Raw genomic sequence first — 18,275 nt, 5'->3', positions numbered from 1 at the left:
TAAACCTGCACTTATCTCCATATCTGCACCATCCCTTAGCATCATAGATACATTGCTTGTTCCTTGTGCTATATCTAGGTGCTGATGGCTCATATCGTGGTGCTGACATTTCATAATGTGTTGTTGGCTTGTTTTTTGCCTTCATCACATGATCTTTGTTCTTTTCTTTATTTGTTTCATTTTTACCTTGATAGAGAGAGTTTTATGATGAGTTACCTGGTGATTTAAATGTAGGTGTAAGTAATTGAGAGAGAGAGAGAGAGAGAGAGAGAGAGAGAGAGAGAGAGAGAGAGAGAGAATGAGTTTGTTGGGGGGGTGAAGTGATTAATAAACACCTGTGTCATAGTTGAACAGAGTGGGAAGAATATTTTGCTGATTCTTTCAAAATGGACTTGATTATTTGCAGATCTTAAGAAAAATTTCAAAAGGTATATACTAGAAAAATTGAAGTGGCATAAGAGATATTTATTACATCACATATTTTGTTGTTGCAAAGTGACCTGAAGAGTAAACTAAAGATTCAGCGGACAAAGAAAAAATTGGCTGGAGATATAACTGATCATTTTCAGCAGTGCCAAAACTGAGAACAAATTATACTTCACTTTGGCAGAGGGAGAATTGCAGACACAAATATTAATTTTAATAAGACGATCGAGTGGATGGGAGGGATGTCAGAGTATCATATGAAAGTTCCGAAGAATATAAATGAAAAAAGAACATTATGTGGAATGAGATCCAAGCCTAAGAATAAGTTTGTTTAAGGGGTGAAGGGGAAGGTGATGAGGAAGAGTACGACTACAGAGATTTTGAAGTAATGAATAAAATGAGAGAGAAGAGGATTGCCTCATGTAAAATATCCGAAGACAAGAGCAAGAATAGCAGAGAAAACACACTTGCCCCGGAAAGAAGTAAATGCAGTTGTAATAAACATTGTTAGGATAAAAGATGTAGACAATGAGTGCTATGAAAAACAAGTAAAAAATGCGCCGTAGTTTCTTCGGCGCAGTCGAGTTTTCTGTACAGCCGCTACAGTGCATAATCAAGACCACCGAAAATAGATCTCTCTTTCGATGGTCTCGGTATAATGCTGCATGAGCCGCGGCCCATGAAACTTTAACCACGGCCCGGTGGTGGCATATCCTATAGCGTTGCCATAAGCACGATTATGTTAATTTTAACCTTAAATAAAATAAAAAGAAAACTACTGAGGCTAGAGGCTGGAATTTGGTATGTTTGATGACTAGAGGGTGGATGATCAACATACTAATTTTTAGCCCTCTAGCCTCAGTAGTTTTTAAGATCTGAGGGCGGACAGAATAAAGTGCGAACGGACAGACAAAGCCGGCACAATAGTTTCCTTTTACAGAAACCTAAAAATGTAGAGCTAGACCAATGAAGTAGATATTCTGCAATAGATTATTACAGAATAACGACTTTATTGGTGAAGAGCGAGACCAATAAAGTCGTTCTTCTGCAATAGTCTATGCAGTCTGAATGAAATTGTGAGCATGAGTGATTATAAGGAAATCAGTGAAGAGGCCGAGGAATGTAGAGGCACTAGAAATTGATGGGGTTTATTACCAGTGTGTTTTCTGAAGGTAATCCCTCTAGGTGGGCTACTGTTTATAGTATGCAAAGCATTCTTCACCGAAGGAAAATTTCATTAATATTAAATTAATTAGGAAAATCTTAAGCTTTTATGAAAAGCAACACGCAATTAAGAAAACTTTATGAAAAGAGAAAGACAATACGTTCCTCGTTGATATTATTTTCCCCACACATTATTCTTGTTGTAATATTAGTTTTATGGGAGTTCATACCACATACATTGCTATGATAAGTTTACTTTAATATAATATCAATATAATATGATGTCGTTATTGCATATAAGAATTCTCAACTACCTGCGCAAGCAAGAAAGATTGGAACTCTGACCTTTAAAAACTTTAAAGTGAACACACCACGTAATAATAATTTTATTGACGAAAGGCTAACTTCCATCTGGAACTTGAAACTATCTACGAAAATGAATAAATTCATCAATAAACGACGCCCCTCTGGGTCGCGTAAATTTATGGCCGTGTATGCAAGCACAAGCGCCCGAAAATCGACCATGAAAAATGCGAGTATCTGCGGTTCCCACCCGAGAGATTTAGGGTCCTATCTGGCGAAGCCCCAGTAATGGTTCTCATGATCGATACGTTTCAATTCGTGCACGTGCGGTTAGAAAAACGAATAATTCATAAATGTATCTGTTACATTTTCACTAAAAATATATATATATTTATATATCGGACAATTTATTATGACCCGACTGAAATAAATTCTCATACTTGTGCTCGGATGTATTCAACGTACAAAAATCGTTGTAATCTGTGGATCTGGTTTGGATTATATTTTCAGTGAAACCACAGAATGGCGCTTTTATTAGATTATCAGTATATTTCCTCCCCCAAACCCCTCCCACCCCCCACCCCCCCGACGTGGAGGTAGGTGGGCTCTACATGGCTGGCTGGTGAGGTAACGTTGATGTACTGAAATTTAAAAGAAATAAATAAACTAATAAATAAGTATACACACACACACACACACATATATATATATATATATATATATATATATATATATATATATATATATATATATATATATATATATATATATATATATATATATATATATTTGTGTGTATGTATATATATACATATATATGTGTATATGTAAGTATATATAGACATATATGTATACATATAAATATGTATATATATACGTAAATATATATATATATATATATATATATATATATATATATATATATATATATATATATATATATATATAATATTAAATTCTCAAGATAATCAGCTTTGACTCAGCAGTTAATGGTGTGGGTATAGCGGTAACTGCTGATTATTTCTTTAATTAGAGCCACTTCTTATTGAAGGGTATGTCCAATACGTACATGTTTATGTGTGTGTGTGTGTGTGTGTGCGCGCGTTCATGTACGTGACCTTCTGTTATCAGTAACCTGCATCGGAATTCGAGATTATGTTGATTACTGTAAAGAAACCACGCTAAATAACTTACATCTTGCTGCATTCTTTTCCTGGAAAATTAGATTATTTTTTTTTGTTAGAATGTCGTGCTATTATCCCTTCCCCAACGCACAGAAACTTATTTCAAAATGAGCAGCGTGAGGAATAAGAGAGAGAGAGGGGGGGGGGGATTAAGAGAGAGAGAGAGAAGTCAGGGAAACCTCTCTTCATCCCTCATAATAAGGGATATGCCATTTCATCCTTGCATGAAAGCTTATTTATTGTAGCTGCGCCGAAAAATCAGTTTCCAGATATTGTCAGTTTCACGAAAGCATAGACTAGGCTACGTACAACACAGGGAATTATTCCCGGCACGGGAAAATATGTTATTTTGGTTCCCGCATCGCTTCCATCAATACTCTGTGTGTTCATGTCATGGTTTGAAAAGCACATCTTTAAGCACAGTTTATATGCTGACATTACGCTCGGCTCCGCTCATTTTCTTGATATATATGGAGATCTAATACTCTACTTGTATTAAAAACGTGAGCATTTTTTGTATATGCTTTGATATGAGAATCTTTTTTTTTATTTTATTTTTTTAGATCGCTGACATTATAACCGAGTGACATGACCTTGTGATTTAAGGACAAATTTCAGAGGTGATTCATGATTGTAATTTTGGCGGTTATAGGCATATAGGTTAGTAAATCCGTACTGATCACGTATCAGACGAGACCAATATAGATATGTAACTCCACATTGTGCAAAATGTGTTGAAATTTCATATCTTTATTCTAAAGTAGTGTAAGGCATTAACAGCATCTAAACTTTGGATGTTCTTACAGAGATGGTATCTAAAATTTTATTGTTCTCACAGAAATGGCATCTAGAACCGGATTGTTCATACAAAATGGTGTCTAAAATTGGATTGTTCTTATAAAAGTGGAACCTGAAATTTGATTTTTCATGCAAAAGTGGAATCTAGATCTTGATTGTTCATAGAGAAATGGTATCTAGAATTGGATTGTTCATATTAAAATGGTATGTAAAATTTGAACTGTTCATACAGAAATGGTATCTGGCACTGGATTGTTCATACAAAAGTGGCATTTAAACTTGGATTGTTCATAAGAAGTGACATCTAAAACTTAATTATTCACACACAAACAACGTCCAAGATTTTATTTTTCGTACAAAAATTATATCTAAGTTCTGACTATTCACACTTTAAATCTCAAGACCGTGCTTTGAATAATTTAAAGGTAATTGTTCTGCAAAGTGTAGTTATGGCTGTAAATTAACCTGGAAATATTATTCTATTGAGCATACGACAGGTTATGTGAAGCTTTATTGTATTACTTTGAGCAATTTCCGAGAGCAATTACATTTCAAACTAGAATGCATTAAGTGGTCTAGGAACCTCCACTTCCGATTCAAATCAGAAGTAAATTTGTACATTGCTGCTACCCCCCTCGGTTCTTGTGCATATTTTCAAATAGTGAAAGATGCAGTGTATAAAAAAAATTAGGTATTAAACATGTATGAAGTATGTTCTGCAACAGAATCGTTTTCTGTAAGGACCGTGTTTTATTGTTTTATTTTAATGTTGTTTCATTTTTATTTGTTAATTGCGACCACCTTACTCGTTTATCTTCCAGGTATTAGTGTTAACATCTCTTCAACTTCAAGTCGTTTTCACTAATGATCACTGCCACATTCACAATTAAACTGCTACAAATTATATCTGCTGACTCCATAGCCCATCCTGGAATTTTACACTCTCTTTATATACTTCTTCAGCTTATGTCTCTTTAACCCTTAATATTCGCTTATGTTTTATGTGTGTGTGTATGTACATATATATATATATATATATATATATATATATATATATATATATATATATATATATATATATATATATATATATATATATACAGTATATATATTATACATACACACACATATTTATATATATAATTACAGTGTAAGTAAATGAATATATAAAGTAAGGTGATGAGTCTTATTATTTTATCAAGCTGGTGTGATTCCGTAAAATACCCACAAGTAAAAGTGTTGGAGTATTCACTGGGCAACCTGTAATCAATCTAAGAAATAAAAAGATCAAATTAATTATTATGAAACTTCGTAAATAGTCATATGAAACTATTTTCTTGAAAATGGAGGATCCCAAAACCTAAACCATATTGTATGATGAGATCAGCTTAGCACGCTGAGTTTTGCTCATATTCCAAGGTTTATATATCTTTTGTCCTAAATCGTTATTTTGCCCTTACTAAACTAGTCTTTGTATTTTTAGTGAATTTACTCGCTTCCTCCTTATAATTAGCGAAACCGTCCTCTTTGACGGAGCATCGAAAACAAAAAAATGTCACAAACCGCGACAAAGTCGTAGAAGTGATCGAAAGGCCGGCGTAGTATAAAGGATTTGAAACAATACTCCGCTGGCTACGTGGGGCGCTGCCCATGCGTTATTGATCAGCGGCTTCAAAGGCTTTCCTTTCTAAAGGAATTTAATTTTCGGGGCATATTTTGGCAAAGCAATTTACTTTATACGCAAAGCGAATTCTCTTTGCTGTGAAAATGGGTATTGTTAATTCGGTTGCTGCTCTAATTTACGCAAGAAGAAAGTGTGTTCGTCGATGTTGCTGAAATTTTCGTTAGCATAAAATTACCGTGGTTACTAGGCTCATAACAAATGCTGAAACTGATTCAGTTAACTTCGGGTTTTTTTGTAGATATACGCTTGTTGTTTGGTGAATAGTTCTATTTCTGAACCAAAGAAATAATGTTCACTTAATGAGTAAATGCATGCACTAATTCAGTAGTGTTAAACTATCATGGGGAAAAAGAGAAAAATGAATCTTTCAACTCTCATATTGTTGAGGACGTCTAAATTTACTTTCCATTCAACAGGCTGTGTAACAGTTATAACACGCTCTCTCTCTCTCTCTCTCTCTCTCTCTCTCTCTCTCTCTCTCTCTCTCTCTCTCTCTCATTGGTAATACTATAGAGTTCTGCAAACGTCGTTCTGTTATGCTCGATATTACGTTCGGGGGCGGGGTAGGGAGTTGTTTGAAGAAACCTCCCCCCCAACCACCACCACCACTACTAAGTTTAAAATAGGTTAGGGGAGGGTTAGGTTAGGATAGTGATTTTCAACCTTTTTGTCCCCATGGTCCATTTTTGGCATCCCTAAATACCCATGGCCCACTGCCCTTCAGAATTGTGTAATGATAATTAATATAATAGAATTATTATAAAGCATTTTCAAAACGCTATTAGTTTTACATTTTCATTTATGGAATTATTTTTCAGAACACTTTATTATTTATACATTTCCACTTATGAAACAAAGCACTGGCCTGCATTTACTGTAAATGATTTTTCATTTTTTAAATACTATTTTGAAGATGTCGGTGGCATGGCCCCCTTCAGAACTGCCCATGGCCCAAAGGTTGAAAACCACAGAGTTAGGATGTATCCCAGTTCAAATGTGTCTTTTATCTGGATTCAAGTTCCCTGCGACCCTCTTATTGCCTTTTCGCTTTTTTCCTTTCATTTAAAACATTTGAAATTGAACATTCTGTCTAGGTGTCACAATATCTTGCAACCTTGTCAGAGGTATTTTATTCCTGTTGCTATATAACAGGTACAGTCTTCCTGGCAGTTTTGTGAATGTTGTTATATGTAATTTAGAGAAATTTCTGATTATTATGATAGTTGGTATCACTTGTATTCATAGTGAGCAGGTACCCTTAAGGAAAAGGCCCAAAAGTTATGGACTTTCGCAGGATCGAATACGCATTTGTGGAATGGGGAAAGAGGAAAAATACATAAGAAAAATATTATTATTATTATTATTATTATTATTATTATTATTATTATTATTATTATTATTATTATTATTATTATTATTATTTTTATTATTATTATTATTTTCTCTCTCCATGTCTACCCTCCACCCTTTGCTTTTAAACATGAACCTTAAAAACTCAGGAAAACACGGCCTGAGGACATTAGTGATATTTGTCATGACTCTTTATAATGTAAAAAAAAAAAAAAGAATGAAAAGAAAAATGATAAAATTGAGACTTTCATCGACTGTGTATTAACACCACAAATTAATATGCTACCGAATTTCGAGATGAATTTGAAAATATAGAAACTGTTACGGAAATATGTATTTATATTTATATTATTGTTAAGTTGTTGTGCTGCAGAACGCAAATGGGTTGTTCTAATGGTATTTGAACAGTTGAAGGACCGTTGTTTATGTTTGTTTCTCCCATTACGTAAGGTGAGGTCGGGTGGTGTAACCCTGATCCCGCGGGGAAAAGCCTTGGATACGACTGCGAGAGAGGAACGGCCCTCGGTATTGGTGGACCTGTTGGATGGTCTTTGGTGGACCTGTTGGATGGTCTTTTATTTAAATGTTACTGGATCGCTCAGGAACAGTCAATAGCAAGTACGACTTCAGGGAAGTCTTGGAGTTTCGCAGTCTAGAGATTGCTGGCCAGCACACTGGGCAATTTACTTATGCCCTTGTGAAAACGTATTGCCCACTGAAATACGATTTGCTTTTCCCCCCGTCAAAACCTTGGCGTAACTTAGAGGAATTATTTGAACTCGACTCCAGTTGTGGATAGCGACCTCCGTATTCATCAGCCGAACATCTGCTTCGTCTCCAATTGCTGGTCGACGTAGGATTTCTTCAGAGCTCTATTATGGATACCTTAGTCAACGGACTTCGATGGCGCTGACCAACCTTCGCGAATTCAAAACTCCCCATCATCGGATCCCTTCGACCTTAAACGTTCTAAGGATTTGTTTTTCATCATTATTTAAAGTTAAGTTATTGTAAATATAATTATTTTATTTTAAAGCTTTCTTTCTTTACGCCTACCAATTTATACTGAAGGTATTCCTATAAGTATTTGTCTTTTTTTCATTATTTGATGTTAAAGGGCGTAAGAGCCTGGAATCAGTCATAAACATGACCCGCCCGTAACATTAATTGGCGACCTTGCTTCTAACTAACTTCATCTTTAGTCATTGAGCGTTTGCTTTTACCTTCAGTGTATTGGTAGACGATGTGTGATAGGCTCAAAGAATTCGTGACTTTGGGGCAGGAGTTAGGTTATGAGGGGATGAGTTAAGGGAGTTTGTTAGAGTTCAACAAGCTGTGGAGCGAGATGAAAGGCACGAAAGAGCTGAAGCTAGGAAGCTAGAATTGGAAGCAGAGGAGAGGGAAAACTTAAGACAGTATGAACTACAAAAACTTAAATTAAGTTCTCCTAGTTCATTAGGGCTGGAGGGGACTCCCAATGTGGAGACAGATAGGTTCGGGTGGACTACGGTACTCAAGTTAGTTCCAAAATTCAGTGAAAGTGATGTATCAAAATATTTCCAGTCATTTGAAAAGCTCATGAAACAGGTAGAGTGTCCTAAAGAGTATTATTGTTTGTTGTTGCAGTCTGTTCTCACAGGTAAAGCCCAAGAAGTTTATTCTTGTCTTTCAGACGAACAGTGTGCTAATTACGAGACAGTAAAGGAAATTATATTGAAAGCCTATAAGCAAGTACCAGAGGCCTATCGATTAAAATTTAGGCATTTTAGGAAGAATAGTAGCATGACGTTTATGGAGTTTGCTAGGTGCAAACAACAGTATTTTAATGAGTGGTGTAACTCCATGGAAGTAAGTACGTTAGAGGACCTAAAGGAGCTAATCTTGACAGAGGATTTTAAAAATAACATTCCAGCAGAGATGAAATTATATATTGAAGAGTGTCAGGTGAACAAGTTCACAAGGATAGCTGAATTAGCAGATGAGTTTGCTTTGACCCATCAATTTAGTAAAGAATGGCAGGAGAAGAAAATACATCCTAAAACTTTTGAAACTAAAGGGTACCGTCAATTTAGCAAGGAACCTGTATGTAACTCTCAATTGAAAACTAGCAAGCATCTGAGTGACATGAAATGTTTTTTTTGTGAAAAGAAAGGTCACATTATAAAGGACTGCTTCAAGCATAAAACTTATTTGGCTAGACAGATGAAACCGTTTAATTTAGTTAGTTCAGGAGTGATTCCGTACTTCAGATGGATGAATGGAAAAATACTATTAAAAGCTTTGGTAATTACTTATCTAAAGGTAGTTTAGCTGTAAGTGAATCCGGTATTAGGAAACCAGTTACAGTATTAAGGGATACGGGTGCGGCCATATCAGTTGTCCTCAAGTCTTCCCTACCTGATGATTCGGTTACTGGGGATGAGTTTATCTTGATTGGGGTTTCTGATGCTTGCATTCCTTGCCCTTTGCAAACAATTTATTTAGACACAGACTACGTTACGGGTCTAGTTAAGGTCGCGGTGACAGATACATTACCTGTCAAAGGGGTTGATATCCTATTAGGAAATGATTTAGGAAAAGAAAGTTGCCTTGTGAATCCTATTGTAATGAAAACTCCTGTACCTGAAGCAGAAGTAGCAGTTGTAACTAGATCTGGATTTTGTACTGATTCTGATAATTATGATTTAGATCTAGATAGCAATGTTGATAGCTCATTAATTAGTGTACCTCTAGAAATATCTTTACAAAGAGATGATTTGATTAGAGCTCAGAGGGATGATGTAAGTTTAAAACATATCTTTGAGAAATGTGAAGAAGGCTCAGGAAATGATGATTATGTTAAGGAAAAGTTCATTTTGAAGAATAACTTGTTACATAGATTGTCACGACCGATTTTCGCTAATAGTAATGAAGTAATTGACCAGGTAGTAATTCCCTTTAAATTACGACCGAAAATAATAAGTTTGGCTCACGACAATATAATGAGCGGTCACTTAGGCGTAAACAAAACTCTTAAGAAAATTTATGACTCATTCTATTGGCCATCGTTGAGGAGAGATGTAAAGAACTTCGTAAATTCCTGTCACGAGTGTCAGATGGCAGGAAAACCTAACAAACCAATTCCTAAGGCACCTTTAATCAGTACCCCAGTTTCTGGTGAGCCGTTTGAGCACAGAGTAACAGGTATTGTTGGACCCTTGCTAAGAAGTAAGAGGAGAAACTTCTACATACTGTCAACTACCGTCTGGAAATCGAGCATGTTAAAGGTGAGGAAAACTAAGTTGCAGATGCACTGTCTCGAGACATTATACTACACTTTTGTGAACAGTGGAATGTATAAGTTTTACCTGTAAAACTTTTCTTTTTGGTGGAGGTGTTACGGAAATATGTATTTATATTTATATTATTGTTAAGTTGTTGTGCTGCAGAACGCAAATGGGTTGTTCTAATGGTAATTGAACAGTTGAAGGACCGTTGTTTATGTTTGTTTCTCCCATTACGTAAGGTGAGGTCGGGTGGTGTAACCTGATCCCCGGGGAAAAGCCTTGGATACGACTGCGAGAGGAACGGCCCTCGGTATTGGTGGACCTGTTGGATGGTCTTTGGTGGACCTGTTGGATGGTCTTTTATTTAAATGTTACTGGATCGCTCAGGAACAGTCAATAGCAAGTACGACTTCAGGGAAGTCTTGGATTTTTCGCAGTCTAGAGATTGCTGGCCAGCACACTGGGTAATTTACTTATGCCCTAGTGAAAACGTATTGCCCACTGAAATACGATTTGCTTTTCCCCCCGTCAAAACCTTGGCGTAACTTAGAGGAATTATTTGAACTCGACTCCAGTTGTGGATAGCGACCTCCGTATTCATCAGCCGAACATCTGCTTCGTCTCCAATTGCTAGTCGACGAAGGTTTTCTTCAGAGCTCTATTATGGATACCTTAGTCAACGGACTTCGATGGCGCTGACCAACCTTCGCGAATTCAAAACTCCCCATCATCGGATCCCTTCGACCTTAAATGTTCTAAGGATTTGTTTTTCATCATTATTTAAAGTTAAGTTATTGTAAATATAATTATTTTATTTTAAAGCTTTCTTTCTTTACGCCTACCAATTTATACTGAAGGTATTCCTATAAGTATTTGTCTTTTTTTTTTTCATTATTTGATGTTAAAGGGCGTAAGAGCCTGGAATCAGTCATAAACATGACCCGCCCGTAACAAAACAAACATAAAAACAGGACCGTACCTGTGGATAACATGAGTCATTCTTGCAAATGTTTGTGAACCTCAGTAGATATTCTGGCCTACGCTCTAGCTTGCATGTATTGAAACCGTATGTCTATAGTTCCGTAAGTTTTAGAGATGTGCTCTTCTATCGAATTGAAATGAATATAGAATTTAGGCCAAAGGCCGAGCACTGGGACCTATGAGGTTATTCAGCGCTGAAACGGAAATTGACAGTAAAAATTTTGAGAGGCGTAACAGGAGGAAAACCTCGCAGTTGCACTATGAATCAATTATTAGGAGAGGGTGGAAAGTAAGATGGAAGAAAGAGAATACGAAAGGAGGTCGGTAAAAGGAACGAAAGGGGTTGCAGTTAGGGGCCGAATTAAGGGACTCTGCAAAGAACCTTTAGTAATGTCTACAGTGCTCTGCATGAGGTGCACTGACGGCGCTACCCCCCTATGGGGTTGTGCTCTTCTATCGTGCCAGATTGATTCCTGAATAGCTGCAATATACTGTACAGTACTGCACGTTGACCAGTTACTGATTTGCACGTAAATCGAATTCCTCTGACACAGAGGTCATATTCAAGTACAGCCTCTGCTATGACAATATCACGTGAGGGAAATCTTCAGTGAAGTACACACAGACAGACCCCCGTACGGGGTTAGTGCCGTCAGTGCACCTCATGCGGTGCACTGTAGGCATTATTTAAGCTTCTTTGCAGCGTGCCTAATTCGGCCCCTAGCTGCGAACCCCTTCATTCTTTTTACTGTACCTCCTTTCATATTCTCTTTCTTCCATCTTACTTTCCACCCTCTCCTAACAATTGATTCATAGCGCAACTGCGAGGTTTTCCTCCTGTCAATTTCCGTTTCAGTGCCGAATGACCTCATAGGTCCCAGTGCTTGGCCTTTGGCCAAAATTCTATATTCAATTCACACAGGCAGACAAACAGGCAAAGAAAGAAATGGTTGATTACTATAAGACTGCGATAAGTTAAATTTCTGATGATAGAATTTTCTGGCGTGATAAAGAAATCTTTATTGAAGATGCAGAGGACAGACATCCAGTTCAAACCGTACAGGAAGAACTGTTGTATAAAACTGTTGCATAATGCAATTCAAACCGTACAGGAAGAACTGTCATATAAAACTGTTGTATAATGCCCAATCTGCTGCTACCTTTACAGGGATAAGAAAAAATATACCATAACTAAATGCAATGAAGCTGCTTATTTTATGAAAGTAATAAAAACTCTTTTTATTGATATTTACAAATATTCGTAGACTGAAAACAAAAATGGACAGGAAATATCGTGCCCATGAGTGAACAAGAAACAAAGCATAACAAAAGCAAAATAAAAGAAAAGTAAGCAATTGGTGCTATAATAATGCCCTTTGTAATAAATTCACAGAAATCGAGTGACCTTAATCATTATACCATTGCAAATGCCAACCTCCTGCATGGAAGTGCAATCGTAGTATCATCTGTGCAAGAGATTATTATCATCATGTGTCTCTGCATCAGAGCGTAGCCGAATCACAAAAGCATAGCTTTGTAAAGCCCCGCTCTGCTAGTTAACAGCATTCCGATTGTTTGCAGAGCGATTGTGAAATTCCGACATGGCAGACGCTTGTATTGTTCCGGGGACACGTGCCTCTGAACTTTGAGATGCGTTCTATGACAATATGGCGCATGACGTATTGACTGCGAGGCTGTGACAAGGCTAAATTAATTCCGAAACTTGCCCTGTCCGGCGTAGCGAACATGGCGGGCTGGATGCGAAAGATGCTTTCCGTTCATGCTTTCGGGGGATCCGACCCCCCTCTTCGCTCTCTGTGTCAGTTCATGGCGTCTGTGTAGTTCGTATGTCTTGCTATTTATTCTTTCCCGTTGCGTGTTGAATAAAACGTTGTATTTCATTTCATTTTGGCGCACCACTTTCCGTCGGAAAATAAATACACGTGTATCAAACCATATTGAAGTTACTTCGTAAACGTAATATTGTGGAGAAGAATTATTTTTATTAAGGGTGAATTTATAGCGTTAGATGAAATTCAAAATCAAACAAACGAATGTGAAAAATTATGAATTTTGAATTTATTTTATTCGCATAGAATTAATACTGGATCATTCACGCTTTCGGGGTCCGTCCCCTCTCGCTCTCTGTACCATTTATGGCATTTGTGTAGTTCAATCATACCATTTATCCTTTTCCGTTGCGTATTGAGTAAAACGTTGTAATTCTTTTCATTTTGACGCTCCTGTTTCCATTTGAAAATAGATAAATGATTATCCAGCCATTTTGGAATTACTTCTTAAACTAAATATACTGGGTAAAAAATTATTTCAGTTCAGCGTGAATTTGATATTGATATTTCGAACTAACCAAGGAATGTGAAGATAATGAATTTGGAAAATCATTTATATTCGTAAAGAATAAATACTGAATCATTCAGGCTTTCGGGGTCCCGCCCCCCGCCCCCCAACCCCCTTCTCGGTCTCTGTATCGGTTGGTGGCATTTGTTTAGTTCTTTTATCGTACTGTTTAATGTTTCCCGTTTACAAAGTGATAATAAAACGTTAATATTTTATTTCCTTTTTGCCTTCCAGTTTTCATATGAAAATTTTTAAATGAATATCAAGCTCCATTGGAATTTTTAAGCTAAAAATTCAGGAATAAAATGATTTTCAATTAAGCCTGAATTTTTAGTCCTAGATGATATTTAGAACTAAACAAAGGAATGAGAAAAATCATGAATTCTAAATTCATTATATTCATATAGAGCTAATACATACTGGACCTTTCATGCTTTCGGGTTCCCACCCCCCCACAACCCCCCAACCCCACTTCTGGCTCTCTCTATCAGTTTATGGCATTTGTGTAGTTCTTCTATCGTACTATTTAATCTTTCACGTTATTGTGAATAAAACGTTGCATATTATTTCATTTGGCCCTTCGGTTTCCATCTGAATATAGATAAATGAATAACAAACTATTTTGGAGTTCCGTTTTAAACTAAGCATTGGAAAAAAATTATTTTCAGTTAAGCCAAATTTTTAGTCCTAGATGATATTTACAACTAAGCAGAGGAATGTGAAAAATCATAAATACTAAATTCATGATACTCATGTAGAGCTAATACATACTGGACCATTCATGCTTTCGGGGTCCAAAACAACCCAACCAACGCCTCCCCCAACCCCACCCCCACCCCCACCCTCGCCTCCTTCTCGATCTCTGCATCAGTTTATGGCGTTTGTGAGCTCTTGTATCGCGCCGTATATTGTTTCTCGTTACCTTGTGAAGAAATTGTGATATTTCATTCATATTTGCGTTTCGGTTTCCATCTGAAAATAAATGTATTAATATCAAGCCGCTTTGGAGTTACTTTTGAAACTTAACATTTTGTAAAAACATGAAAGTAAAACCTAATATTTCATAAACAAAAACAGAAGCGTGAATTTTAGTCCTAGATGGTAAATAGAACTAAACAAAGGAGGTGTGAAACAGTATATGAATTTAAAATTTGTCTGTTCGCATTGAATTGATACTTGATCAAGCGTTATTTATCCTCATCTATTGTTCACAAGCTTTTATAATGAAATTGTTAGCCCCATGCCCTCCCAAACCATAGTTCCTATCCATCTCAGTCAAATACCTGGCAGGTATCTAATTCGCTGCTTAGGTTAACAGACCCAGGACCCAGCAGAGACCCAGCTTGCGGGAATCGAGCGCGTGACCTCTCATGGGGAGGCGGGTGTCTTAACCACTGGGTTAAGATGAAAGTGGAGAGAGAGTATCGAATGAGAGGAGAGAAAAATGTGTCTAAGCTTTAGAGGGTAAATGTTCTTGTAGTATATGTGAAGTAAGAAGGGCTGAAACGATATGAGACAGTAAAGAAAATTGGAAACAGTAAATAAATAAATCAATATCTTCTTGTGATCGCATATCAAGGATGAGTATGGTAGGTTAGGGATAGCTTACGTAATTCGGAAGCACTGGGCCGAAGACGAGTTTGGACCGAAAACCCGAGTTAACGTGTAAGTTTTCCGTACAGGGTGTTAAAGAATGAAATTGGCAGGGTCTTCAGTTGTTGCTATTGGCGCTGATTTAAATTAAGAAAGCCTTGTAAGAGCTTGGCTGTGTCCGGGAGCCCCCTTTTTTGACTATATATATATATATATATATATATATATATATATATATATATATATATATATATATATATATATATATATATATATATATATATGTATATATATGCATATATTTATATGTAGCAGTGCTGGTTCGAATTTTTCAACGGGCATCAAAATTTCTTAATTTGTGTCCACATTTTGGTCTTAGGCTTTGCGGTCAGGAGATTGTTGTGGCTGTTACAAATACACATATATCTGGTTAACGAACGTGACCAATAGATTCTATGTATATAATATATATATATATATATATATATATATATATATATATATATATATATATATATATATATATATATATATATATATATATCTGTATCTATATATATGTATGTATGTATATATATATATATATATATATATATATATATATATATATATATATATATATATATATATATATATATATATATATATATATATATATATATATATATATATATATATATATATATATATATATATATATATATATATATATATATATATATATATAATAGCACCAGAAACGGGTCAAATGCAACAACAAAACAGGAGAGAGAGAAATCAAGAAGCGAATTCTGACTTCACCCGAAGCGCTGATCCAAAATTAATGTTAATGAACCCCGAACACATTCCTCTTCATCATAATGGCAGATTTATCGATGAAATAAAAAAAATGGGGGGGGAGAGAAAACTTTTTCGATTACGGAGTCGAAGCCGAATTGTATATGACCTTTCGTCAGCGAGGAAGAGTTTTTTTGCAACTGAATAAGCACCAAGCAATTTTGCCGAGAGGGTATTCAGTGCGCATTTCATCAAATGCATGTAATAAATTTATCAAGAGAATCATCAAAAACCCATGTTAATTACTCCGGTAGTGTGTAGCGATAATATTCCTTTTTGTGATGTGCGTGCTTTGTTTGAGCTGGAATGAGCAGATTTTAAAGATTAATAAACGACAAAAGAGTTAATTACATAAGCACCGTCAATTTGTGTTTAATTATATTATCGTTTTTATGTAATCTGATATTTATTATACGAGGGCTTGCGTCACCGTTGAGAATATTATTGGAACTATCATGTTTTTGCGCAAATGCTTTATTTAAATCACATGCGAAACACCGTAAAAAACACCCAGTTCCACAAGACTTGGTAAAATTAGACTTAACTGCAATGTAAAGAATGTATATTTTCATAGCAATTACCAGCCTATTGTGGATTTCTTAAATACCTGAAAAAGAACCGAAATTGTCAGTACAGTCTTATTTTAGCTCAGCTACGTGAAAGAAGGCAAAAAAGACAACGTTAATCAATTTCTCTCTCGAAATGATAAGAGAACTAACTCCTTGACCTGGAGGTCAGACCATAAAAGTATGAAAAAAGGGAATAAGGAAAATTTCCATAATTGACATGTGAGTTGAATGAAAGGTCCTTCAGAATTCAATACCTTCCTGGTAATTTTTTTTATAGGAGCATTGCTCATACATACGAGAACGAAGTGTGTGAGATTTTTCTTTAGTGTCAGCAAAAAACTAGTAAAAAATGCTCCAAAGTTTCTTCGGTACAATCGAGTTTTCTGTACAGCGTATAATGCTGTATGAAGCTCTCAGCCACGGCCCATGAAACTTTCAGCCACAACCCGGTGGTGGCCTGTGTTGTTGGCACATGTAGCGATGCCAGACGCACGATTATGACCAACTTTAACCTTAAATAAAATAAAAACTACTGAGGCTAGAGGGCTGCAATTTGGTATGTTCGATGGTTGGAGGGTGGATGATCAACATAGCAATTTGCAGCCCTCTAGCCCTCTAGCCTCAGCAGTTTTTAAGGTCTGAGGGCGGACGGACAGACAAAAAGCCATCTCAATAGTTTTCTTTTACAGAAAGATAATCTGCTATGTTTTCATAACAGTTTTGGAGAAAGATAATAATCGATCAAAAACCGTGGAAATGAATTTTGTGATTATTCAAAATTTACTTTGTAACCGAAGATATTCCGGAATCTGGAATTTAAGCGTTTTTCTAAGTCGAAGCCTCACTGCCTTTTTAAAAAGGTCTTTTGGAAAATAAAAATTGGATCTTTCCTAGATATTGATCCCCAAGGGTTTTAACCCGGTGTGTATCCACCTTTGCAGCGTGTTTAGTACAAGCCCGTTGGGGATGACCGTAAAAACATAAACAAAAGACTGTAAATATCATAAAGATGATGACCCCCGAGAAATATTAGTCCTAGATAACGATCCCAACTTTGTTGGGGATCACTATCTAGGAAAAATCCTAAAAATTCATTCTTAAATAAACAATGGGGATGAAAATTATTCCTCAGGGCCATTGTGGCAAGAATTGAGATGGCTCGTAGGAGTCGGGGTTGGGGTTGCCGTGATAAACCTGCTTTATTCAATATAAACCATAATTATTGTATTTTTAGTCAAGAATTTTCATATTATACCAGGAAGCTAATACTATAGCCTAAACATGTCAGTTATATAGCATCTATTTCTTCCTGCAAATAAGTTAGCTTCTCGTTGATGATGCTTTTGTCATTAAAAGCTAGATTTGTATAATGCTTTCTTTTAGTTAATAGTAGGTAAGAAATTGCTAACAAACAGAGGCAAAATACCAGAGTTCCTAGAAGATTATGTGAAGTAGTTAATTTGCTTGGCAGCATAAAGTGACAGTTAGTAGTTGGAAGCCTGGCAGGGATATTTAGTTTTGTCTTTTTGTAAAGGTGATGTATATTAAAAGAAATATCCTGTGATGAATATTCAAAAACTGGGAAACAATACTAGTTTCGGAGAAACACTGGAAGATAGATTAAATCCACTTGATTATCTTGGTTTAGAGGGCACAAAGGTTAGAAGTACCAAGTACGTATGGAAAAGACAGGAAATGAGTATAGTGAAAGAGAAAACCATCAGACTGATTAACTACTTCTGTTATCATGTAAGGTCCTTGT

General features: G+C 36.0%; 1 protein-coding gene across 1 annotated transcript in view; it reads left to right on the top strand.

Annotated features, from left to right (window-relative positions):
• The window catches only part of LOC136841158 (uncharacterized), a 34,677-nt gene extending 24,403 nt beyond the window's left edge, over positions 1 to 10,274 (top strand). Inside the window, 2 exon segments of the mRNA XM_067108202.1 lie at positions 8,220 to 9,180; positions 9,183 to 10,274. Coding sequence (XP_066964303.1) covers positions 8,220 to 9,180; positions 9,183 to 10,262 — 2,041 coding nt within the window. The 3' untranslated portion in view covers positions 10,263 to 10,274.
• Positions 10,275 to 18,275: the final 8,001 nt, after the last annotated feature.

This window comes from Macrobrachium rosenbergii, chromosome 8, assembly GCF_040412425.1.
Source record: "Macrobrachium rosenbergii isolate ZJJX-2024 chromosome 8, ASM4041242v1, whole genome shotgun sequence".
Lineage (NCBI taxonomy): Eukaryota > Metazoa > Arthropoda > Malacostraca > Decapoda > Palaemonidae > Macrobrachium > Macrobrachium rosenbergii.
Note: the sequence above shows the minus strand (reverse complement) of the source record. Positions and strands in the feature narration are given on the sequence as shown.